The 25,927-nt window shown below is 35.7% G+C and overlaps 3 protein-coding genes across 5 annotated transcripts; all 3 read left to right on the top strand.

Annotated features, from left to right (window-relative positions):
• Nucleotides 1-3,232: 3,232 nt before the first annotated feature.
• On the top strand, nucleotides 3,233-11,270 carry LOC104236132 (serine/threonine-protein kinase PBL35-like). 3 transcript variants are annotated; one of them, XM_009790019.2, is made up of 3 exons: nucleotides 3,233-3,474; nucleotides 10,102-10,402; nucleotides 10,496-11,270. In XM_009790019.2, the coding sequence occupies exons 2-3, from the start codon at nucleotides 10,288-10,290 to the stop codon at nucleotides 10,885-10,887; spliced, it is 507 nt and encodes a 168-aa protein (XP_009788321.1). In that variant the 5' UTR covers nucleotides 3,233-3,474; nucleotides 10,102-10,287; the 3' UTR covers nucleotides 10,888-11,270. The 3 variants fall into 3 exon arrangements, 2 of the variants coding, with proteins under 2 accessions (XP_009788321.1, XP_070017042.1); XR_011403359.1 differs by lacking the exon at nucleotides 3,233-3,474 and having other exon boundaries at nucleotides 9,356-10,225; nucleotides 10,294-10,402; XM_070160941.1 differs by lacking the exon at nucleotides 3,233-3,474 and having other exon boundaries at nucleotides 9,356-10,402.
• Nucleotides 11,271-12,350: 1,080 nt separating this feature from the next.
• LOC104246291 (uncharacterized) lies at nucleotides 12,351-13,640 on the top strand. The gene has a single exon (XM_070156330.1). It carries the CDS (start codon nucleotides 12,351-12,353, stop codon nucleotides 13,638-13,640), a length of 1,290 nt encoding a protein of 429 aa, XP_070012431.1.
• A 74-nt stretch (nucleotides 13,641-13,714) lies between these two features.
• On the top strand, nucleotides 13,715-14,461 carry LOC138876988 (uncharacterized). Its single transcript, XM_070156323.1, has one exon. The coding sequence runs from the start codon at nucleotides 13,715-13,717 to the stop codon at nucleotides 14,459-14,461; it is 747 nt and encodes a 248-aa protein (XP_070012424.1).
• Nucleotides 14,462-25,927: the final 11,466 nt, after the last annotated feature.

Raw genomic sequence — 25,927 nt, 5'->3', positions numbered from 1 at the left:
GCGCTCACCGGAGCAATCTCAGGAACATCTTCGTTAGTGCGACGAGACCTCGACATGATTTTGTTTAAAGAAAGCAAGCCACACAAATGGAGAGAAAGAAGAAGATTTCCGGTCAGGAACGAAAATGAGGAAATGTGAAAACGGAAGGAGAAGATTAGGGAACTCTCAAGACTGGCTAAAGTTTTTGATAAAATTGAACCCCGCATCTATTTATAAGGTTGGGTGGCGCCAGAATCGAGGCAGCAGGTTTCAAATCAACTCAGGAAACCAAGCGCCAAACCATCAGCCTTTCTGCCTCGAAAATTCAAATAATGATGACGCATGCAGGAGCTGACGTCACCCGAGTTGGCGTGTGCCTCTAAATATCCCGCCAAAAATGATCACCGCCTCTTATCAGTCGCGTTATAACATTTCGACGATTCAAATTCTTCCTAAAGGTGGCATCAGGTCCATTCACCAAGGACGCACCCCGGTGCGACCTCGACGAGCGGAGGGACTAACTGTATGTATCTGAATTGAATCAACCACGGCCTACAACTAGCACGACAGGCAATCGCAAATCCACGGGTCGGTACAAGGGTATGATCCAGAGGCGAAGGGGAAACGTCCTCGCGACGTCGCTACATTTGTCATAGTAAATATTCCTTAAGTCGCCATCCCTACGATTGGCGAAAACTCCTGAGTATATAAGAGGGATTAAGGCCTTGTAATAGGGGAGATCGGAAGATATACAAAAAGACCTTCTTCTCTCTCTCTCTCTATCTCTCTCTCTCTCTTTCTCTCTCTCTCTCTCTCTAATATATATATATATATATATATATATATATATTATCTTTTTGCTGTAACGATTCTAGAAATTACTATCTTCGACTATGATTTACCCCTTCATCTTTTGATTGATTTTCTTAGAAAGAGTTACAAATCTTTTGAGTCAAACAATATACACATTACCAAACGAAAAGTTGGACTTAATTTACTTTTTGAATCATACTATTTGCAACAAGTGGAGTATTGCTTTTAACATATTACATAATTATTAGATCTTCTAACTCTTTATTACTGTAAGACCTTCTAACTCTTTGTTAAATAGTAGTAGTAAGTATCTAATTATTTGAAGATTTACGCCAACTCATTTTTTTCAATGAATAATGATATAAACAACTTTCTGTTAATATTTTTTTAGTTGGATAAATGTCACAACAAGATAGCAATAACAATAATTGATACTTAGGATTTGTTTGGTCATAGATTTTGTCAAATACATGTTTGTTCATAACTTTTATCCATATTTTAGCAAATTCCCAAAAATTCAAATCCCAATACCAGCTCAAGGCCCAAAACATTACTATTACATTTTCTAAAAATTGCCCCAAACTTTAGTATTTTATAAAATAACTCACCATTTATTATTTTGTAACAATGATGCTTCGTCTTCTCGGTCATCTGATAGTGTATCATGTAGTTCAGTATAAAAATGATAATTTTGTACCAAATTTATTTATGTTCAGGACTATGATTTGCGATAATATAATAAATGTTATTGATGAAGGTACTGTTGGGTATTTGTAATAGTTTTTAGAACTTGTGGGTATAAGTCATGTTTCATGTTTTTTTTAAAACAAAAAGTGAAATATGTTTTGAAAACTGATGTCCAAATACATTTTCATGTTCAAACCAAACTTCACCCAAATTAAATTTTTCAAAACAAATTTAAAAATCTGTTGTCAAACACTAGCTTAATGTTCTTTAACGTATGTTTGAATCCATTTCCTCGATTTTCTGCATTAATGAACGCATCGATAAGTGTTTCAATTAAGAAAATCCCTATAAGATTAATGACTTAAGGCATATCTTTTTTGAACTATGTGATTGAGTAATGCTAGGAGAGAGAAATATTTTATTTGGAAATCTGCTCACGTGTTTCTTTTTGTCCAACTAACATTATTAATTTGATATTATTACATCCAATTCGCTTTAATTGATTTTTTTGGCCTTTTTTGGTCCACAACATTTGAATTTTTCAGATATAATTAGCTTCTTTTTTCAAAGTATCCCTTAAAGTAAAAGGTATTGAAGTATTTGTTATATTTCCAACAAACCAATTAAAGAGATAATAAATGTTAATATGGTATTGTTAATCGATGTTAAAGGTTAATTTCTTAGCTCCCATTTGGCCATAGATTTAGGCTTTATTGTTTCAAAAAAAAATTAAAAACATTGTTTGTTTATAAAATATGATCATGTTTTGGAGAAGAACAAAATTCAAAAAATTTCAAATTCCCAAAAACTGATTTAGGTCACTTTTTGGGTGAAAATTTTTCTTTCACTCATAAAACTTTCAACTTTTCTTCAAATAAAATGCATGTCCAAACATAAGTTCAACTTTCAAAAATTATTTTTCAACACAACTTCAAAAACTCTTTTTTCAAGTTTTAATTAAATTTATGTCCAAACACTAAGCTTAATATGTGTGAAAATAGAAAAAATATCAATTAAATATACCAAAGGAAATAGCAATTTTACAAAACTAAGCTACTCATTTGCTAGATTATAAATATACAGTGTGTACCATAATAGTTTTGTCTTATTGGGAGGGCGCCTTTACAACACTTTTTCATCGTTTCCAAAAGAATCGGACTCCACCGGCGGCGGACTTAAGGTCTTTCACTTTCCTTGCTTTTTGTCGCTAATAAAAACCAAACATGCATTCTTTATTTAAAAATCATTGTACTATTATTTTATTTTTTTGGATAAAATAATGACAAAAATACATTCACTAACTTACAACCTGAGTATGTTCTTATACCCTTTTTGTTCAACCTTTGCTAGAACTAGAAATGCGTGTTTCTTTTAAAGCCTTTATTTTTTTTTGCTGTTGTTGTTGAAAAGTTCAGATACATTTGGTTAAGCTTTTGTCGGGGAGAAAATCAGTGTTTTTGAATCGAAGGAAGTGACTTGTCATGAAGTGACTTATACTCGGCAATGGGCATCACAAACATATTCCAAATTTCTGAGCTGCTGTGTATGCATGCTTTATGTTGATTTTCTTTTTCTTTCTTTTCACATTGTGATTGTTGTGCAGGAAGAGGGGGGGAAAGTAAGTGCCTATGGAAATAGAGTAAGTACCAGCAGCACCACAAGGGGCACCTGTTCTCCCGCTGGCACTAGCACATATTCATCGCTTCACAATAGAAGAGATACAGGCTTTCACAAATGGACTGGAGAACCAGATTGGGCAAGGAGGGCAGGGAAGGGTCTTCCGGGGACAAATGCACTCACCAAACCCGGACCTAAACGGAAGACCTGTTGCTATTAAGGAGTACTCAGACACATCAGGACCACATGAAGCAAATCATTTGTCCCAGTTTCAACACCCCAACATCATTGGGCTGATAGGTGTGTGTGAGACAGACGACAAATCCTATCGGGTTACGCCATATATGGCAAATGGAGATCTACTCTCCAGATTCCGAGGTAAATTTCGGACTAAGTATCTATTTAAAATAATTTTATACTCTTCATTTTTGGAGCTCCATTTAATATTGCATATTATTGTTGCATTGCTCCATATGAGGCTATTCTGACTCATTAAATCAAAAAGACAAGGGGCACAAAGAAGTGCTGTAGGTTTTACATGTGAAAGAAGGAAGTTGAAGATGCAATCCCTTCTGCTACACCGTGCAGCTGCATCTCAACTTTGCAGCATGTTTCTTAATATGTTTGAGGTCGAGTGAGATTTACTGCGATTAGTAAAAGAAGTATTTTGTGCTAGCAATTGGAAGGCTGTGTTGAATGCCAAAACTCCCACATCGGTGGAAGACCAAATTGGTTGGGATTTTTTCCCTATAAAAGGAGGCCTAATGTTTAGGATTTATACACACCTCTCATTTGCCTTCTTATCTTCTTAAGGCATTTGTATCTTCTCTCTTTAGTATTATTTCACTTGTATTTTTGGAGTGGAATAAAATATTTGTTGTGTCCGAGGAGTAGGCAAAATTAGCCGAACCTCGTAAATTCTGGTGTTCCTTTTATTGTTGCTTTATTGTCTTATTTATTATTTGGTGGCTGTCATAATTTTTGGTATAGTAGTTGTGACTTATTCACACTATATACATTTGGCTTCCGCAACAATTGGTATCAGAGCCAAGGTACTTGTCTAAGTATGCTCTGTGGTTGCAGCATAGTCTGATCTTCCACATCAGAAAAGATTTATCTTGGTAACTGAGTCAAGGTTCTGTCTGAGTATGCTCTGTGGTTGCAGCTTAGTCTGATCTTCTACATCAGAAAGGAAATAATCTTGATTTGTGTCGTCAGCTATTAAATAATATTTGTGTCAAATATGGGAGACAATAAACAAGAAGAATCTACATCAAGTGTCAACAATACGTCATCATTGGCATCTTCGCTTATGACAAGAATTGTGTCAAATGCGAAATTTGCGGTAGAAATTTTTGACGGGTCCGGACATTTTGGGATGTGGCAAGGCGAGGTTCTAGATGTCCTTTTTCAACAAGGGCTAGATCTGGCCATTGAAGAAAAGAAACCAGATGTTATTGGAGAAGAAGATTGGAGAATTATCAACCGTGTTGCTTGCGGTACCATTCGATCCTACCTTGCTAGAGAGCAGAAATATCCATACACAAAGGAAACTTCTGCAAGTAAATTATGGAAAGCACTGGAGGATAAATTTTTGAAGAAAAACAGTCAAAATAAATTGTACATGAAGAAGAGACTGTTTCACTTCACCTATGTTCTTGGTACCACGATGAATGAACATATCACCAGTTTCAATAAGTTGGTCACAGATTTGCAAAATATGGATACAACTTATGATGATGGTGACTTGGCCTTGATGTTGTTGGCGTCACTTCCTGATGAGTACGAGCACCTTGAAACTACTCTACTCCATGGAAATGACGAAGTTTCTCTCAGAGAAGTTTGTTCGGCTTTGTACAGCTATGAACAAAGAAAGCGAGAAAAACAGAAGGGCGGAGAAGGAGAAGCACTATTTGTGAGGGGTCGTCCTCAAAATCAAACGAGGACAAAGAAGGGAAGATCCAAGTCAAGATCCAGACCCAGCAAAGATGAATGTGCCTTTTGTCGAGAAAAGGGGCACTGGAAGAAAGACTGTCCGAAGTTGAAGAATAAGGCCAAACATAACAATGGAAAGGCCATTATGGATTCAAATGTAGCTGATTGTGATGATTCAGACTTCTCATTAGTTACAACAGAGTCATCAACATCATCAGACATATGGTTGATGGACTCGGCTTGTAGCTATCATATGTGTCCCAACAGGGACTGGTTCATGGAATTTCAAGAAGGAGAATATGGAGTCATCCACACAGCGGATAACAGCCCTCTTACCTCATATGGCATTGGTTCAATACGATTAAGGAACCATGATGGAATGATCAGAACATTAACAGATGTTCGATATGTACCGGATTTGAAGAAGAATCTCATCTCTGTGGGAGCCCTAGAATCAAAAGGGTTCAAAATCATTGCAGAAAATGGAGTGATGAGAGTATGCTCCGGTGCACTAGTGGTAATGAAGGCTAATCGGAAGAATAATAATATGTACCGCTATCGTGGCAGTACAGTTATTGGGACAGCGACAGTGACATCCAGTGACGACAAAGAGGCAGAAGCAACCAAGCTATGGCACATGCGCTTGGGACATGCTGGAGGAAAATCCTTGAAAACTCTATCAGATCAAGGATTGTTAAAAGGAGTAAAGGCTTGCAACTTGGAGTTTTGTGAGCATTGTGTCAAAGGGAAACAGACAAGGGTTAAATTTGGTACAGCGATCCATAATACTAAAGGCATTTTGGATTATGTACACTCTGATGTTTGGGGTCCTTCCAAAACACCTTCATTGGGTGGGAAGCACTATTTTGTAACCTTTGTTGATGATTTTTCCCGAAGAGTATGGGTGTATACAATGAAGAGCAAAGATGAAGTGTTGGGAATTTTTCTCAAATGGAAGACGATGGTGGAGAATCAGACAGGCAGGAGAATCAAGTGTATTCGCACAGACAATGGAGGTGAATACAAAAATGATCATTTCAATAAGGTTTGTGAAAATGATGGCATTGTCCGACACTTCACTGTCAGACATACACCACAACAGAATGGAGTGGCAGAACGTATGAACCGGACCTTGCTGGAGAAGGTACGGTGTATGTTGTCCAATGCTGGCTTGGGCAAAGAATTTTGGGCTGAGGCAGTTACATATGCATGTCACCTCATCAATCGCTTACCATCTGCTGTTGTTGATGGCAAGACACCATTTGAAAAATGGTATGGAAAGCCTGTTGTAGATTATGACTCTTTGCACGTGTTTGGCTCAACTGCATATTATCATGTGACAGAGTCAAAATTGGATCTAAGGGCAAAAAAGGCTATTTTTATGGGAATTACTTCTGGAGTCAAAGGATATCGCTTATGGTGTCCTATGACAAAGAAAGTAATATTCAGCAGGGATGTTACCTTTGATGAATCTGCTATGGTAAATAAGGTAACAGAAGATACCAAACAAAATGAAGGTGCTTCTAAGCAGGTGGAGTTTGAGGGAAAATTTATTTTTCCTACACAAGAAGCAGAGGAGGAAACAAATGAAGATTACCCTCTGGAAGGAGAGCCAGTAGAGGAGATTCCAACTCAGGAACCTCAACAACAACTTGAATCAATAGCAACCAGCAGGCCAAAAAGAACAATAACGAAACCTGTTCGTCTCATAGAGACAGTTGCTTGTGCAACCTCAATTGTAGCTGATGATGTTCCTACCACTTATAAAGACGCAGTCCAAAGTTCAGAAGAAGATAAGTGGAGGATTGCCATGAATGATGAAATACAGTCCCTTCATCAGAATCATACATGGAGATTGGCCAATCTCCCGAAGGGAAAGAAAGCAATTGGGTGCAAATGGGTATTTGCAAAGAAGGAAGGATTTCCTAACCAAGTAGATGTTCGCTACAAAGCAAGATTGGTGGCCAAAGGATATGCTCAAAAGGAGGGAATTGATTACAATGAAGTGTTTTCTCCAGTTGTAAAACATTCCTCCATTAGAATTATGTTGGCTTTGGTAGCACAATTGGATTTGGAACTAGTTCAGATGGATGTAAAAACTGTGTTTTTACATGGAAACTTGGAGGAGGAAATCTACATGACTCAGCCAGAAGGATTCAAAGTTGCTGGAAAAGAAAATATGGTGTGCAAACTTGAAAAATCGTTGTACGGATTGAAACAATCTTCTAGACAATGGTACAAGCGATTTGACGAGTTTATGTTGCGGCAAGGGTACAAGAGAAGCAAATACGATCATTGTGTGTATTTGCACAAGCTTAAAGATGGTTCCTTTGTATATCTTCTCCTATATGTTGATGATATGTTGATAGCTTCCAAGAATTCGGAAGAAATTGATAAGTTGAAGATTCAACTGAAGAAGGAGTTCGAGATGAAGGATTTGGGTGAGGCAAAGAAAATTCTTGGCATGGAGATAATAAGAGATAGACGTTCAAAGAAACTCTGTTTATCTCAGAAAGAATATTTGAAAAGAGTACTACAACGTTTTGGCATAGATGACAAGACTAAGCCAGTTAGTACTCCACTTGCTCCCCATTTTAAGCTAAGTACTAATATGTCGCCAATGGATGAAGCTGAACGAGAGTATATGTCAAAGGTACCATACGCAAATGTTGTTGGTAGCTTGATGTATGCAATGGTCTGTACGAGACCTGACATTTCACAAGTTGTTGGAGTTATTAGCAGATATATGCATAATCCCGGAAAGGAGCATTGGCAAGTTGTGAAGTGGATTCTACGGTATATTCATAATACTGTAGATGTTGGGTTAGTTTTTAAGCAGGAAGACAATCAGTCTGTAGTTGGATATTATGACTCAAATTTTGCGGGTGATCTGGACAAACGAAGATCAACTACTGGTTATGTGTTTACTTTTGCAAAGGCACCAGTCAGTTGGAAGTCTACTTTGCAGTCAACAGTTGCTTTGTCTACAACAGAGGCAGAGTACATGGCTATTACAGAGGCTGTAAAGGAGGCAATTTGGCTTCAAGGATTGCTAAAGGAGCTTGGTGTTGAACAAAAAAGTATCACAATTTTTTGTGATAGTCAAAGTGCTATTCAATTAGCAAAGAACGAAGTTTATCATGCAAGGACGAAGCACATTGATGTTCGGTATCATTTTGTACGAGATATCATTGAAGAAGGTGGAGTCACGGTGAAGAAAATTCATACTACAGAGAATCCTGCTGATATGCTGACAAAAGTGGTGACTGCGATCAAGTTTCAACATTGTTTGGATTTGAACATAACCAAAATTTGTTATTGAGAGAAAATTGAAGATGTGGAATTTTGCCAAGGTGGAGATTTGTTGAATGCCAAAACTCCCACATCGGTGGAAGACCAAATTGGTTGGGATTTTTTCCCTATAAAAGGAGGTCTAATGTTTAGGATTTATACACACATCTCATTTGCCTTCTTATCTTCTTAAGGCATTTGTATCTCTCTTTAGTATATTATTTCACTTGTATTTTTGGAGTGGAATAAAATATTTGTTGTGTCCGAGGAGTATGCAAAATTAGCCGAACCTCGTAAATTCTGGTGTTCCTTTTATTGTTGCTTTATTGTCTTATTTATTATTTGGTGACTGTTATAATTTTTGGTATAGTAGTTGTGACTTATTCACACTATATACATTTGGCTTCCGCAACAGGCCGAGCACAGAAAGAAAGAAGATTTGATAGGTCATACCTGGTTGCATCTAGCGGACCATTTGGAAGGGAAATAAACCTATGAAGTTTTGAAAGAAAAAAGGACTCACAGTCTAGGTTGAAATTTAAAAATATTCGTCTTTTAGCAGCTTGGTGTAAGCTTAATGTGTTACCTGAGTTGGACAAATTGCTGTAGTGGAAAGTTATCTGCAGTGCAGCAAAGGAGCAACAAAAGAAAGAAATCAAAGTGTGGAGAACATAAGAGAGGAAGTAGGTAAAAATTAAGCGAAAAATGAGACAATGTTAGCACCTGATATTTCAGACCCCTGAGTAGACATTTTTCTGCAAACATAGAGCTAGAGCAACAACTTTTGCAGGGCTAAAGGTGAGACATTAAAGGGCCTCATAAACAGTTTCAGATCATTGAGATGTATTTATATACTTGTATAGCTGAACTAGTGCGTTAGCAGTTTGTTAGTTAGTTGCTTAGCTGTCAATTAGGTGGTATTAGTCAGTCAGATAGTTACCGATATTTTGGTATAGTTAGCTACGTGTATATATACACTGATGAAGTGTTAATAGAAATCAGTTTTTCAATTTCCCCAAATCAGACTCTCAGTTCTTCTCTCTTTTCGTGTGAGATATCCAGATTTCTCCATTGGAGCTCATCTCAGGCTCAAATTGTTGCTCCATTTTACTAGTAGTTTAACAAAGATACTAGCCTGATGCAGCTCAATCTCCAAACAAAACATTAAGCAGCCTCTTTCCTCCGCAGGGGCTCTCATCTCGCAAATATGGTTCTCCTCAATTGCTTTCCTCTCCACACCCCTCACTCACCTTGACACCAACCTTTCCTATCTTGCAGAACATCCAACCACTCCACCACTCACATTAAGAGAACTGGCAAAGACAGCCTCAACCTGAAATTAAGTTATGGCATCATTGGGTTCCTTCGCAAACGTGGGGCAACTTCTCTTAGGATGTTATAGCACTAAGCTTGACACTAGGATAGCTCTATCAAGCTATGTTGCTCGGACTCTCCGAAAATATCGATGGGTGCGTGTCGGATCCTCCAAAAATAGTGAGGATCCGATGCGGGTGCGGCAGCTAATACATATGATCTTCCACTCCCAATTATTTGTCTTGGTAGTTGGTATCTATCGGCGAAAGTACATAGTAAAGCTAAAAGAAACTGAATGATTTCAAAAACATTGAAACTAGCATTAGACAACAATAGGGAAAAGGCAAAATCTATTGTTTTAATGCATAAAGTTACAACATTTATATTCAGAATGTGCAAGTTGAGCTTTCCAACAAGTTTCAATTACATGAATTCATAAAGCAATTTTTTTCCAACTCTTGACAGGTTTAGGTAGGGGAGAAATTGTTAATGTCCTAAGGGGAGTTGCACTGGGGCTGCAACAGTTGCACAGACAAGATCCCCCGCTGATTTATAGGGATTTAAAACTGCCAACATACTTTTGGACGACGTAACTACACTTTCTTAAACTTATTTGTTTTCTATATCTATGGACTGATTGATAAAACTTACATGCAGGATTTGAATGGAGTTCTGTGTGACTTTGGGACAGTGAAACCAGCTGCAGGCGCAGAAAATGATAGTCGTTTCAGTTTTGGATATGCTGACCCTTTTTATGTAGCTCATGGTAAGGATACTTTTTGTTGTAGATATTTGCTAGATGTTTTTTTTAATCTCAAAAACATCACGTTTTTGCTAAACTATCTATGATAATATGTAGGTATAGCCTCAGAAGAGGTCGATATTTACAGTATGGGGATCATAATTCTACAGTTGGTCAGTCAATGGGAAGATGTTACTGTAAGACAGAGACCGGAGGACAATAGCCGGATTAAGAAGTTGAAGCAGTGGCTTGGAAAGGAAAAAGACAATTCAGCAGATGAGGAGGAGTATAATTTTGTTTTTTGGTGTGAAGAAAAAAACAAAAGGAAAGGGCATGTTGTCCATGAGAGACTTATAAGCAATGGATGCAGTAAGAAGGATGCGAGAGCAATAACACAACTGGGATTGGATTGTGTCCATCGTGAGCAGAGTGTGCGTCCAACCATTGATCAAGTAATTGATGTCTTACAGCGATTGAACCAGAGGCGTGGGTGTCTAGCAATTTTTTGAACAAAGAAACCAGGAAAGACTTTAGCGACACATCTATTTTGCCAGTTTTTGTAATTAACGCATTACTTTTTGCAATCGAGACAGAAAGATTTGAGATTGATTCTGAAATTTCACACAGTTTGAGATTCATAAGTCGGTTTTTTCCCGAAAGTAGACAAGAAAAGTATTAACACTTGAACAAGGAATGAAGAAATCCAGATCAGATCTATACTTACCTTTGTGAACAACAGAGATTGAGAGGAGAACAAGGATGTCCTAAGTAGATAGGAGGAGAACTGGTCACCCAGGGGCGGATCTAGGGGGGCGCAAGGGTGTTCATCCGAACCCCCTTCGTCGGAAAATTACACTGTTTATATAGGGTAATTTTTAATATTTTCGTATAGATATAATATGTTGAACCCCCTTGACACAAGGCAAAAGCTTGGCTTAGTAGTTAAGGGGGTTCAGATTTTGTAGCAGGTCACAGGTTCAATTCCAGTCAGCCACAATCTAATTCTTTTCACTTCAGAACTTTTTTCTTTTTTTTTTTAATTTTAAACGAGGTCGTTTCTTGTCTTCTCTTTTAAGTCCGTTTCCCCCAAAAAACGTGACTGCTTCTCTTTTTATAATTTAGGGATTTTGGGTTAAAAAATCCCTAAATCTCTCTCTCTCTTCGTTGGTGCCACCCGCTCTTTGTTTCTTCGATCTTTCTGCCTCACCAGACGCGTCTCAATTCTCTCCATTGCCTTGCTAGTCGCCGCCCTGTCGCCGGCGTTTCATCTATCATGGCATTGGCATCCCAGGTAAATTACTTGTTCTTTCTAACTTTTTCAGAATTTTATTAATGTTTTATTGTTGATTCTTAAATTTAGGTTAATGAATCTTGTTCTGTCACCGACCTCTCTGTCTTTTTAACATATTCAAACAAGATAAAAGAAGATTAAAGAAAGAGTTTATGGTGAACCTTTTTTTTTGGTTTTAGTGTATGGTGAACTTAAAATGTAAATGACCTTTCTGTCTTTCTAGATTCAGTATTGGATTGAAACATAGCTTAGAAATCCGTTTGGCAACCAGCAGATAAATTATAAGTTATTACTTATGATTTATAACACTTTCCTTCTGCAATTTTATTTTTACAGTAATGCACACTTGTTGTTTGATAAAATGGTTAGGTAATTTTGTTCTAACTACATTCCTACTTTGTAATTCAGTCTCAAAATTCAGTGAAGAGGTATTTTACCAAAGCACCAAAACCAAATTTGGCTTCTCATACTCAACCTATCCAGTTGGAGAATATAAACCATTTAGAAGTACCATCTTCTAATGAATTTGATTTGGATTCTTTAAAGTTTGATCCGGGGGAAAGAACTCAAATCTTGGACTTCCATCCAAATCATCGTGATATTATTAGGAGAGAATACCTTCGACAATGTCCTTGTCAACCTCGGCTTCATAACTTTCCTAAAACAAATTTTTCTGGATCAATGCGTCGATTTAATCCTAAATGGTTTGATGATGAATATCATGATTGGTTGGAGTACAGTGTAAGTAAAGATGCATCCTATTGTTTGTATTGTTATCTATTTAAAGATAATAATATTCATCAAGGCGGAGGTGATGTATTTTCAAGTATAGGGTTTAAGAGTTGGCATAAAAAGAAAAGTTTTGATAAACATGGATCGAGTAGCATTCACAATGAGTCAAAAAAGAAATGCCAAGATTTGCGGCAACAACGGTCTATTCAATCTTCATTTGAAAGGCAATCTAATCAACTTAAGCATGAGTATTGGATTCGCTTAACTGCTTCAGTTAATGTAGTAAGGCTTCTTATAACTCAAGGATTAGCATTTCGAGGTCATGATGAATCTAAGTCTTCACTTAGTAGGGGTAATTTTCTTCAAACTCTCTCATGGTATGCAAAAGTATGTGATAACATTCGTGATTATGTACTGGAACATGCTCCTCAAAATGATCAAATGACTTCTCCAATAATTCAGAAAGACATTGTAACTGCATGTAAGATAGAAACAACTAAAGCTATAATTGAGGAACTAAATGGTGATTACTTTGCCTTGCTAGTTGATGAATCTTTTGATACGTCCCGCAAAGAGCAAATGGCGATTGTCTTACGGTATGTTGATAGAATGGGATTTGTGATGGAGCGACTTATTGATGTAGTTCATGTTCAAAATACTTGTGCTTCATCTTTGAAGAGTGCAATTGTTAATTTACTTGATCAACACTCCTTAAGTCTATCATATGTGCGTGGACAATGTTATGATGGGGAAAGCAATATGCAAGGTGAGATTAATGGTCTTAAAATGTTGATTAAGAGAGAAAGTAGATCGGCTCATTTCATTCATTGTTTTGCTCATCAACTCCAACTTACCCTTGTTGCGGTTTCTAAGAAATGTCTTCAAGTGGGGGAACTTGTAGTATTGGTTTCCAATATTTTGAATATATTAGGATCTTCGTTTAAGCGTATGGATGAATTTCGAGAATCTCAAAAAGAAAGAATTCAAGAGGCATTAGATATGGGTGAGCTTACAACTGGTCGGGGCTTGAATCAAGAATTTGGTCTTTCAAGAGCATGTGATACTCGTTGGGGATCTCACTTTAAATCTTTTAATAATTTTATTCTGATGTTTGGCTCTATTCTCGATGTTCTTGAATTGCTTGTTCTTGATGCACATTCTACAGATGAAAAAGAGCCAAGGCAATGGGATATCTCAGGGCTTGTCAAACATTTGAGGTTGCATTCATGTTACATTTGATGAGAGATATTTTAGCAATCACAAATGAGCTCAATAAATGCTTACAAAAAAAAGAGCAAGACATTGCAAACGCCATGCTACTTGTTGAAGTAGCAAAGAAAAGGTTGCAAAAGTTAAGGAAAGAGGAATGGAATTCTCTTATTGCGGATATATCTGCATTTTGTATCAAATATGATATTTTGATACCTCGGTTTGATGAGCTATACGTTAGTTCTTTAAGATCACGTCGTAAACCTGATGACTGTACAGTCTTACATCATTATCGGGTTGATGTATTTTGCAAAATTATTGATTGGCAAATTCAAGAACTTAATGAACGTTTTGACGAAGTGACAACTCATTTGCTTCATGGAATTGCTTGTTTGAATCCAATTAACTCATTTTCAAGTTTTGACATCAGGAAAATAATGAGAATGGCTGAGTTATATCCTGATGACTTTGATGAATTTAGTATGGGTGCTCTTGAGAATCAACTTGCAAGTTATATTATTGATGTTCGTGATGTTGATGAAAGATTCTCCGATCTACATGGACTTTGTGATCTTTCAAAAAGATTAGTTCAGACAAAGAAGCATTCAAATTATCCTCTTGTATTTCGCTTAGTGAAACTTGCTTTGCTTCTGCCCGTTGCTACCGCATCCGTTAAAAGAGCTTTTTCGGCGATGAAGTTTATCAAGAATGACTTACGAAGTCGAATGAATGATGAGTTCTTTAGCGGTTGTTTGGTGCCTTATGTAGAAAAAATTGTGTTTGATAGTATTTCTAATGATGCTATTATTAAAACATTTCAAGATATGAAACCCCGTCGAGTGCAGTTGTAATAATGTACTTAGTTATTTTTTGTTGATCTCATTAGTCATTAGGTCCTTGTAACTAATACAAGACTTGTTTTTTGTATTTTCTCTTTTGAAAGTCTTGTTACTATGATATGTTTATCTTAACACTATCTTTGTGTTGAGAACTTCTCTTTCTATTAATAAAATCTGTTAGCATCTATTTTTTTTTTTTGGTTTGGTTTTGGTTGGCTAGCTTCATTGTGTATTTGATTTTTAAAATTTTTGAACCCCCTTCGCAAATATCCTGCCTCCGCCACTGTGATCACCCACCGCTTCGGTTCTATAGATAGATTCGCCCAGCAAACTACTCCTATCATATCTTGCCACGTCATTAATATTAATTAATTTAATAATTATAGTAAAACAAAACTTTGCCATTATTGAAGGGTAAAAAGTGGAAATTTGCACCGTTACTAGTCTGTCTAAATTCACGGTGTCCTATAGAAAAAGGTTTCTTTATCTTCTTTAATAGTAACGTGGTCCAGTTTTAGTGGTTGAAAATTCATAAAAAATGAAGTGTACCAGTCTATATGATGTGTTAAAAAACATTATGTATACTTGTAGTTTCAAAGGCAAATAGAGAAAGAAGTCTTTTGGGAATAATATGCAGCAAAAACTAGCTTAGATAAATCAAATTTGAGAAATTAAAAATAAAATAAAAAAATTACTTACCGTATATACTACTTCATATTCTTAAAGATATTTGTATCACTTATAAATTGTAGTATTAAAAATTTGAGACTGTTCCCTTTTATTTTCAAAATAATTCTCAAAAATAAGTGGACCTTTTAATATGCAATAATGACGTGAAAATAGAAAAAGAAATGCTTTACCCATAATTGACTAGTTAAAGTGAAATTTCACCACCAGTGTGTCTAATCTGGATGTCGTGGGATTCTCGCGGTGGGGATTGATCTTATAAAAAATCATTCATCTTGAATTAGGTAAATGCGTCCGCAAAATGCTGTCAAGATTTGGTTAAACTCTTGATAGATCTGTGATCATATTTGAATGGTTGCCGTTAGGGGTGTCAAGCCAAATCAATGTCATAGCATTATACTAAAATATTCAATAACAAGATAAAATAATAAAATTACATAAAAAAATATTACTAATTAATATGCTATAATAAAATTTAACATAATCTAAAAATACTATATAGGTTATGCTAAAATAAGTATAGCTAATAAGTACTAATATTAATTACATAACTAAGCACTAAAGGAAAAGATAAACTAAGTTATGCATTTTCATTATAAACCAATGTAAAACTAAAATAATTATCCAACACTATCGTCATTTTCAATATTCAATTGAATTTCTTTTGTTAGCATTAGTATTGATATGAATTTTGTTTGAGTTATTGCATTTATGAGCTTTAAAAATAATTTAACATTCAAGAATGTTAAGTCTAAACTTGATATAATACGTTAAACGATAAAATTGTGAAAAAGTTTAAGAAATATTTATAAATTACATTACAATAAATATTTATATGTATAAAATATTTTTTAAAATATATAAATATGCTATCGGGTTGGTTTGGTTTCAGTTTGACTTTTTTTTAGTTAAAACCAAACCAAACCAATTATGGTCGGGTTTTATTTTTCAATACCAAATCAAATCAAACCAAACTATATCGATTTTTTTTCGATTTGATTCGGATTATCGATTTCTTTGTATACCCCTAGTTACGGTGATATGGCTAAGATGGTTACGAAGGAAGGAAGGAAATGGTTCCACATGGTGGTGGAAAAGGGCGGCTAGTTGGAACGATAAGCTTAGAAGTGGCAAACGGGCCCATCGAAAACGGACAATGCAAAAATGGATAAATTATCCGATCCGGTCCATGTTTAAAACGGATAAAAAATGAGTTATTCAATGGATAATATGAATATAATATGGATATCCATAATGTACTACTCCATTTACACTTCAATATCAATAGATATATAGGCGCGCACACACTCTTAAAAGGTAGGGTGGGTAGTTGTTGAAGGAAGTGTCTCAAGAAGGGGGGTGAGTTCAGCCACATTTTTTATTGGAGATTTAAGAAAAAATGGTAGGATACCTTGAGCTTAATCTAGCTTCTTCTTCCTTTGTGAGCCTTGATTTGATGCCGCAAATTAAGAAGAGCAGCGGGGGGGAGGGGATTTTTCATTACATAAAAGACTAAACACAATTTGGACTTTCACATAGGATGGTGAGATTTTGTCTTGTCAAAGGAAGGAGTTGGATTAACGAGTCAAAGAATTTTCAAAAGAAGGGTATATTTAGCTCCAGTTAACGTCCGATAGCATAGACGTGGGAAAAAAACGTTAAGAAACACACAAAGTGGACATGACAATAGAATTCTAAATCTATTGAAAAGAGAGATTAAATGCCCTATTATCAATCGTATGCTGGTAACAAGGCTAGCGCATTGCATTGGCTTCAGCAAACAAGTTTACCAGCATTTCCATCAAAATGAAAGGGTCAAATTAGTATCCACTGTAAACCTACTATCTAACTGATCCACTTAGTACATGCATCACTGGGCATTAATTGGAAGGGAAGCCTGATATATCATATTAACGTCTAACATTTAACATCTTAAGAAAGAACTCATTTTCTCTCTGCATGCTGTTGCACAACATGTAAAGCCTCCAGACGGTTAACAACCTCTTTCATTAGTGGTCGCTTCTTTTCTTTTTCATCCAAACACTGCATTGCAAGATCTGTCATTTTAGGTCCATCACGAGGATCAAAGTCTGGATCATCCTCAAGACTTTGGTGCACAAGTGAACACCCAGGCTTGTACTCTTTCAGTCGCTACGGTGTTTTTCACATCAATAACTCTTTTGCTCATAAGATCTAAGAGCAAAACACCAAATGAGTAAACATCAGATTTGACAGTCCACGCACCTGCACATATTTAACAAGCATGAAAAGCGCATAAGAACAGATGCTTCAGCGAAAGAAAGAAAGAACAACGAAATGGACGGGCTGTGAAAGATACAAGCACCATTTCTTTTCGCAAGTCCAAGTAAAGCAGCACACTAAAAACAAGAAGAATAAAGTCGTACTATAACGGGAAAAAGAAAACTAGAAATGGTTTCAAAAACTCCATGGTGCTTTACTTGGACTTGCTTAGAATTTAATCCCTACAAGTTCCTATGGGGCTTCACATTTAATCCCTGCAAGTTCTTATCGCAAACTGTTGTTTCCTACAAACCATCATCTTGGTTTCAGAAACTTTTGGATAAATTTGCTTAGAATGGTAGGACAGAAAAAAAGAGTGGAAAGGATGATGTATTTTAAACACAATTATTCGCCTCTTTTCCTCCAAAGATATTGTGTCAACCTTTATACATCAAAAAATTAACAAGGGGTCAATTTGGAACTTGGCAGGACGACAGCTCCAATAAGTTTAATGAGAAATGTTTTCAATACGCCAAACTTCTAAAATTGATAAAATCAAGTGGCACCTCCACAAGATAATGAAACAACATGTAAATATAATGAAAACAACGCTAATTTACAACTGTTATATTTGATTGAAACAATGACTGAGTTTAGGGACTAGTACCACATTGAGCAACATCTGGAGCAATGTAGCCAAAAGTTCCAGCTTCACGATGACTGACTGTCTTATCCAAATTACTTCCAAGTAACATACCAAATTCAAACAGGATGGGATTGAAATCATGGAGAGAAAGAACAGACACTATTTTTACTCAGTCATGAAATATTGTGTGCAAACACAAAATAACAATGTCAACACACGGCCAGGAACTTTACATACCCAGTGGAAACAACAAAACGTATTTGTAATAACGTACCTTGTCGAGCACTATGTGAGCTGGATTAATGTTGTGAATCAGGTATTGTGACTTCTGACCATGCAAGAGATTCACCAAGCGAGCTAATGCAGGTGCAGCCCTAACTCTATCCAGCCATTTGAACTCATCTGACCAAGAAAACTAAAAAAAGTAATTACATTGTCTGCACATCTCGTCCTCCTTTTTTTCATGAATAAATTTTTCCGCCTGTCACCGTGATTAAGAAAAGGATTTCCTACATGTGTCTACCTGATTCGCATGCAGGGCTTGTACTCTTTCAAGGCCCACAAATCAACTGCAGTCGCTACAGTGTTTTTCACATCAATAACTCTTTTGCTCATAAGATCTAAGAGCAAAATACCAAATGAGTAAACATCATATTTGACAGTCCACCCACCTGCACATATTTTACAAGCTTGAAAAGCGCATAAGAACAGATGCTTCAACGAAAGAAAGAAAGAACAACGAAATGGACGGGCTGTGAAAGATACAAGCATCATTTCTTTTCGCAAGTCCAAGTAAAGCAGCACACTAAAAACAAGAAGAATAAAGTCGTACTATAACGGGAAAAAGAAAACTAGAAATGGTTTCAAAAACTCCATGGTGCTTTACTTGGACTTGCTTAGAATTTAATCCCTACAAGTTCCTATGGGGCTTCACATTTAATCCCTGCAAGTTCTTATCGCAAACTGTTGTTTCCTACAAACCATCATCTTGGTTTCAGAAACTTTTGGATAAATTTGCTTAGAATGGTAGGACAGAAAAAAAGAGTGGAAAGGATGATGTATTTTAAACACAATTATTCGCCTCTTTTCCTCCAAAGATATTGTGTCAACCTTTATACATCAAAAAATTAACAAGGGGTCAATTTGGAACTTGGCAGGACGACAACTCCAATAAGTTTAATGAGAAATGTTTTCAATACACCAAACTTCTAAAATTGATAAAATCAAGTGGCACCTCCACAAGATAATGAAAATAACATGTAAATATAATGAAAACAACGCTAATTTACAACTGTTATATTTGATTAAAACAATGGGTTTAGGGACTAGTACCACATTGAGCAACATCTGGAGCAATGTAGCCAAAAGTTCCAGCTTCACGATGACTGACTATCTTATCCAAATTACTTCCAAGTAACATACCAAATTCAAATAGAATGGGATTGAAATCCTGGAGAGAAAGAACAGACACTATTTTTACTCAGTCATGAAATATTGTGTGCAAACACAAAATAACAATGTCAACACACGGCCGGGAACTTTACATACCCAGTGGAAACAACAAAACGTATTTGTAATAACGTACCTTGTCGAGCACTATGTGAGCTGGATTAATGTTGTGAATCAGGTATTGTGACTTCTGACCATGCAAGAGATTCACCAAGCGAGCTAATGCAGGTGCAGCCCTAACTCTGTCCAGCCATTTGAACTCATCTGAACAAGAAAACTAAAAAATGTAATTACATTGTCTGCACATCTCGTCCTCCTTTTTTTCATGAATAAATTTTTCCGCCTGTCACCGTGATTAAGAAAAGGATTTCCTACATGTGTCTACCTGATTCGCCTGCAGGGCTTATACTCTTTCAAGGCCCACAAATCAACTGCAGTCGCTACGGTGTTTTTCACATCAATAACTCTTTTGCTCATAAGATCTAAGAGCAAAATACCAAATGAGTAAACATCAGATTTGACAGTCCACGCACCTGCACATATTTTACAAGCATGAAAAGCGCATAAGAACAGATGCTTCAGCGAAAGAAAGAACAACGAAATGGACGGGCTGTGAAAGATACAAGTACCATTTCTTTTCGCAAGTCCAAGTAAAGAAGCACACTAAAAACAAGAAGAATAAAGTCGTACTCTAAAGGGAAAAAGAAAACTAGAAATGATTTTAAAAACTCCATGGTGCTTTACTTGGACTTGCTTAGAATTTAATCCCTACAAGTTCCTATGGGGCTTCACATTTAATCCCTGCAAGTTCTTATCGCAAACTGTTGTTTCCTACAAACCATCATCTTGGTTTCAGAAACTTTTGGATAAATTTGCTTAGAATGGTAGGACAGAAAAAAAGAGTGGAAAGGATGATGTATTTTAAACACAATTATTCGCCTATTTTCCTCCAAAGATATTGTATCAACCTTTATACATCAAAAAATTAACAAGGGGTCAATTTGGAACTTGGCAGGACGACAACTCCAATAAGTTTAATGAGAAATGTTTTCAATACACCAAACTTCTAAAATTGATAAAATCAAGTGGCACCTCCACAAGATAATGAAAACAACGCTAATTTACAACTGTTATATTTGATTGAAACAATGACTGGGTTTAGGGACTAGTACCACATTGAGCAACATCTGGAGCAATGTAGCCAAAAGTTCCAGCTTCACGATGACTGACTGTCTTATCCAAATTACTTCCAAGTAACATACCAAATTCAAACAGGATGGGATTGAAATCCTGGAGAGAAAGAACAGACACTATTTTTACTCATTCATGAAATATTGTGTGCAAACACAAAATAACAATGTCAACACACGGCCAGGAACTTTACATACCCAGTGGAAACAACAAAACGTATTTGTAATAATGTACCTTGTCGAGCACTATGTGAGCTAGATTAATGTTGCGAATCAGGTATTGTGACTTCTGACCATGCAAGAGATTCATCAAGCGAGCTAATGCAGGTGCAGCCCTAACTCTGTCCAGCCATTTGAACTCATCTGAACAAGAAAACTAGAAAAAGTAATTACATTGTCTGCACATCTCGTCCTCCTTTTTTTCATGAATAAATTTTTTCGCCTGTCACCGTGATTAAGAAAAGGATTTCCTACATGTGTCTACCTCCCCCCCCCCCAAGCCCTCTTTTTTTAAGGCCTCTTCCCCATATAACAGCTATTTCCACCTTCTAGTGACAACAAATCTTTTACTCAATGGTCTCACTAGTATAAACCTCGATATGGCAAAAGGAAATGCATTTAACAGCAGAAGATACTCGAGACAAGGTTGAACATGTAATATTATTTTTTATTACCGTACTGTCCGGGCCAGCTTGCGCACACCTCGACTAATTCTAATGGGTACCTGCTACCTTCTACTAGCACAGGTACCGGGTAACTCTATCCACCAAGACTTGGATTGATAGTAAAAAATCAATAAATATAAATATGAGAGTAGAGGGGTACCTTGAATGATAAAGTTATACAAGGTGTCACGTGGTTTGAGATCGTAAACAACCCCCAGAATTTTATCCTCTCGGACAATATCCAATCAATTTCACTAAGTTCGGATTGCCCCTAATCCTTGGATCTTGCAAGAATTTAAGTTCATCCTACAAGCATATACAAGCAATCTTCCATACTAAGCATAAACTAGGAAAAGAATCAGTAGGTAAGAGATTGTGCACACACACATAATAGAGACACAAACCTCAAATCTCACTAGGTCTTTATTGTCTCGAAGAACCCTAGGATCAAACAGAATCTTGACAGCCACATCTTTGGTAGTTTCATCTTCTTGATTCAAACACACAGGCATCTTCCAACGGTAGAGCTTACCATATTGAGAGATTCCAACAAGATTATCTGGAGAAAATTGACCCGTATACTGTCTCAATTTCTCAAATGTGAGGTCAAGATGATCATTTTTCACAATGAGATCAACAATATCACTTTCCACAGTGACATCAAAAATATCACTTTCCACAGTGACGTCAGGAAGATCATTTTTCACTGGGTATTCTTTTCCTATACAAGACAGGCTGAAGCAACCTGTAAAGAAGTGGCAAGAGGGTCATACAACATTATAATAAGAAGGGATTGAAATCCGTAAATGATAATAGGGGAATTGAAATTTTGTAACAAAATACCAAGAACAAAAAAGGAAACACCCAATTGCATGCGTCAATAACGTAGGAAGCTATATTAAGATTTAGGGCAGGCATGACATTATCAACCTAAGCGGATTTTCCATGTCGAATCTCATATACAGAATTTGTGTCTCCGCCCCTCGTAATCAGACCATATGAAAATTTTGAATAATACGAAACACATTCTAAATTTCTTCTAAAAAATCACAGATATCGTACGGTCTCTGGGAAGATAAACTAAACCAAAACCCTAGAAATGGAAATAGATCGGCACGTCAAAAATAGATATAAATCAATATAAAAGAACGAAGATAAATCGAAAATAATCACCTTTAGAGCTCTAGAAAGGCATGATTTTGACGAAGAATTCTTTCTTTTTGTTTCACTCATGCCATCTCCAACCTTGCCCCATTCTTGTTCCTCCCCCATTTTTGTCCCCAAAATAGGATGAATAATGTTACTCAAATATGGGTACACTATTTATCTCCTCCATTACTATTAATCACTTTTTTATTATTATTTTATAATTTAATCTATTAATTTATCTCTTTATATATATATATATATATATATATATATATCTAATTATGTTTATGTAATGTATTTATAATATTAATATTATATCTTAACTCTGGTGTATAATTTTGATAAATTATTTTTCGTGCATTTATTATTTTTATGTAGAAATGACAGTAGATGAAAATCAACGATTTCAAGAATTTTTATTTCGACATAGAAGAATTAAGGACAAAGATGCTCATTTTGCACTTCGTAATGCATTAATAGATCATTTATGGGAGAATACTAGTGGTTGAAGTTGAATATTTATCTAGTATTTCGAATGAATTTTATCGTTATGTAATATGTATTTAATTAATCTTGTATCACAATGATTTCACTTTTATTTGAATTATTAGTCAATCTATAATAATTGCTTACAAATTATATTATTTAAAATTTTATGAATTGTTTTAATTATGGAAATTACAAATTAATAAAAATAAACGATGGAATTTGTTTAATGAAAATTAAAAATAAAATTGAAATGAAAGATAATAATATAATATAGAAGAGAGAGAAGAATATAAAAAAGTTTGGGAAAACAATGGGGGAATGGTTGGAGTAAGTTGTCCCCAAAATGGGGAAATCCCCATTTTGGGGACAAAAATTGGGATAAAAGTTGGAGATGCCCTCGCTCAGGATTTTGCCGAAGAATGAGGTTCTGCAAATTTTCCTTGTGTACAAAAGAAATCAATAGTACCATTTGTATAATAATTCAAATTATTAGTGAGGATCAATTTAGCACCAAAATTTATTATTTTTATTTTTCATTTGCTTTGGTACCGAACTTGATGGTGATTAATAGCCCGTTTGGCCAAGTTTTTTTTGGGCCAAAAGTACTTTTTTTTTTTGAAATTTTTACCTTCCTATGCTACATATGAAACCATATTACCCTCAATGTTTAAGGTTAGAGATAATTACATTTAGTATACTAAATTACCATTTATATACCATAATTTAAAACATGGATATAATTAATGGGGCATTTATATGAGGCATAATTATAGTACCGTATATTCCCACATTTCTCTTTCCTTTCAGCTCAACCTCACCCCTCCCCACGTTTTACCTTTACCCGTAACTCCCCCCCTCCCCACGTTTTACCTTTACCCGTAACTCCCCCCACGTTTTACCTTTACCCTTCACTCCCCCACGTTTAGCGTCTGTTTTCTTCTTTACAGAACAAAAGCTACCCACGTTCTTCATTATTCTCCATTTAAATTCACCAAATATTGAAGTTATCATTCTACAAAATTCGTTCTCATCTTTAGTCAAGTTGAAGTTAAACCATGAAGAACATCAAATCTCCCCAAAAAATACCTAAAAAATCTACAGTAGGTGATATCCCTTCTTTCGATTTGGGTGTTTTAACACAAAAATCACCACAAAAATAAGTAAAATCTACATATACAATGGAACCTACTACTCACAGTTCATCTCCTAGACAAATCTGTGCCGAGATGAGAACAAAGCAAATGCACGATGTAGATGCTGGAGGAAGTGCTACACCAGGCGGCAAACAACTCAAAAGAAAGAGGAAAGATGTATGTGTAGACGACAACTTTGCTGAAGATGTCCCTAATATTCCAATAGTTAAAAAACCCAAGTTGTCTCCTGCTTACTCAAAACAAAAAACGAAGAAACAGTCCAAAAAACTCCCAAAATTGGTTCAGAAATTTGGTGAAGGTAAACATTTATTATTTTTGTTTCCAGTTTTTTAATTTTGTTTTGGATGTAAAAATATCTGTTCTAAGTGTTTTGGTAAATTGTAGATTAGTTGTCTTAATTTTATAGATTATTTGTAGTTGTGATTTTCTACAGTTTATAATTATAATTATTTTGTAGTCGTTTTGTAGTTATATTGTCGTTAGCTTTTAAATTTTGAAACAGAGCTGTAGTTACTTTTCTCTTCCTGCATTTTTGAAGATAATGTATATATCTGTAGATGTCTTGTAGTATTTTGTAGTTATATGTGTGGGTAGGCTGTATTTTTTTGAAGCAGATTTGTATGTATTTTTTCTTCCTGGTTTGTTTTTAGCTATTTGTGTAGTTATTGTGTAGTTATATGTAGATAATATGTAGATTAATGCTTTATTTTTATGCAGTTTACTAATGTGAAATAATTTATCATTTTGTGCAGAATGGACATTATTTTGCCCCACATAATGTGGATTATGGGGTGCTTAGATTTCACACTTTGTGTGATCATAGCATTCCTAGCCAGATAAAAGAGTTATTGTCTCCAAATGCTTTAAAGTTTTTTAAAAATACTTGTTTTGGTTATTTATGGTCTCTCCCCTCCATTTGCATGCAAAACCAAGCTATTCATCTTCTGATGAAGTATGAACTGTCTAAGTCTAATGAATCATTTTTTTCAGTTCACTTGAAGGGGGAAAATTGAATTTTTCATTGAGAGAGTTTGGTTTAATTATCGGTTTAAATTGTGTGAATCAGTTTACAGATTATGGATATACTTCTAGTTATGTTAGCAAGTTAATGAATAGTTATTTTCCTAACAAAAAAAGAGTAGAGAAGTGGTATTTGAAAAACATAGTAACAAATAGATCTTGGGTAAACAACGAGGATACAGTCAAGTTGTGCATTCTTTATCTTTTGGAATTTTTTGTTTGCCCTTATGACAAAGACCATGTATCTTTTATAGACCACTTTAGGTTCTATTTGGTAGAGTCTGGTCAGTTTGAGTCATACTCATGGGGTATTAAATCGTTCAATCAGGTTATGGAATCCGTTAGGCATCGTCTAAATCCCCGTATACATTCTTATCTCATACGGGGATACTCATTAGCCTTGCAAGTGTGGCTTTATGAGTGTTGCTCGACCGTCAGCACGGAGCTTGCTCCGAGGTGTTCTGACTCAATACCTCGCATATTAAGATGGTCAGTTACTAAGGGGTAGATTTGGCTAACTGCCTTTGAAGAGAAGATGATCAAGCCTGAGTGGATTAATGTATTTTTTTCAGTTTTGTATGTTGCTACATTTACCTTCATAATATCTACAATTAGTCTACATTTTCTGTCTTAGTGGAACTAACTGTTTTTTTCATCATTCAGTTCACAAGCATGACTGAATCTGGAGAAGAGATTTGAGTGCTTACTCTGCCAAACAAGATTGAGTATGAAGATGAATAAGGTGCACAATCATCAGAGGTTCCAAATGTTGATTCTCCAACATTGGA

This window comes from Nicotiana sylvestris, chromosome 1 (assembly GCF_000393655.2).
Source record: "Nicotiana sylvestris chromosome 1, ASM39365v2, whole genome shotgun sequence".
Taxonomy (NCBI): domain Eukaryota; kingdom Viridiplantae; phylum Streptophyta; class Magnoliopsida; order Solanales; family Solanaceae; genus Nicotiana; species Nicotiana sylvestris.
This window is presented reverse-complemented; position numbering and strand designations above follow the sequence as displayed.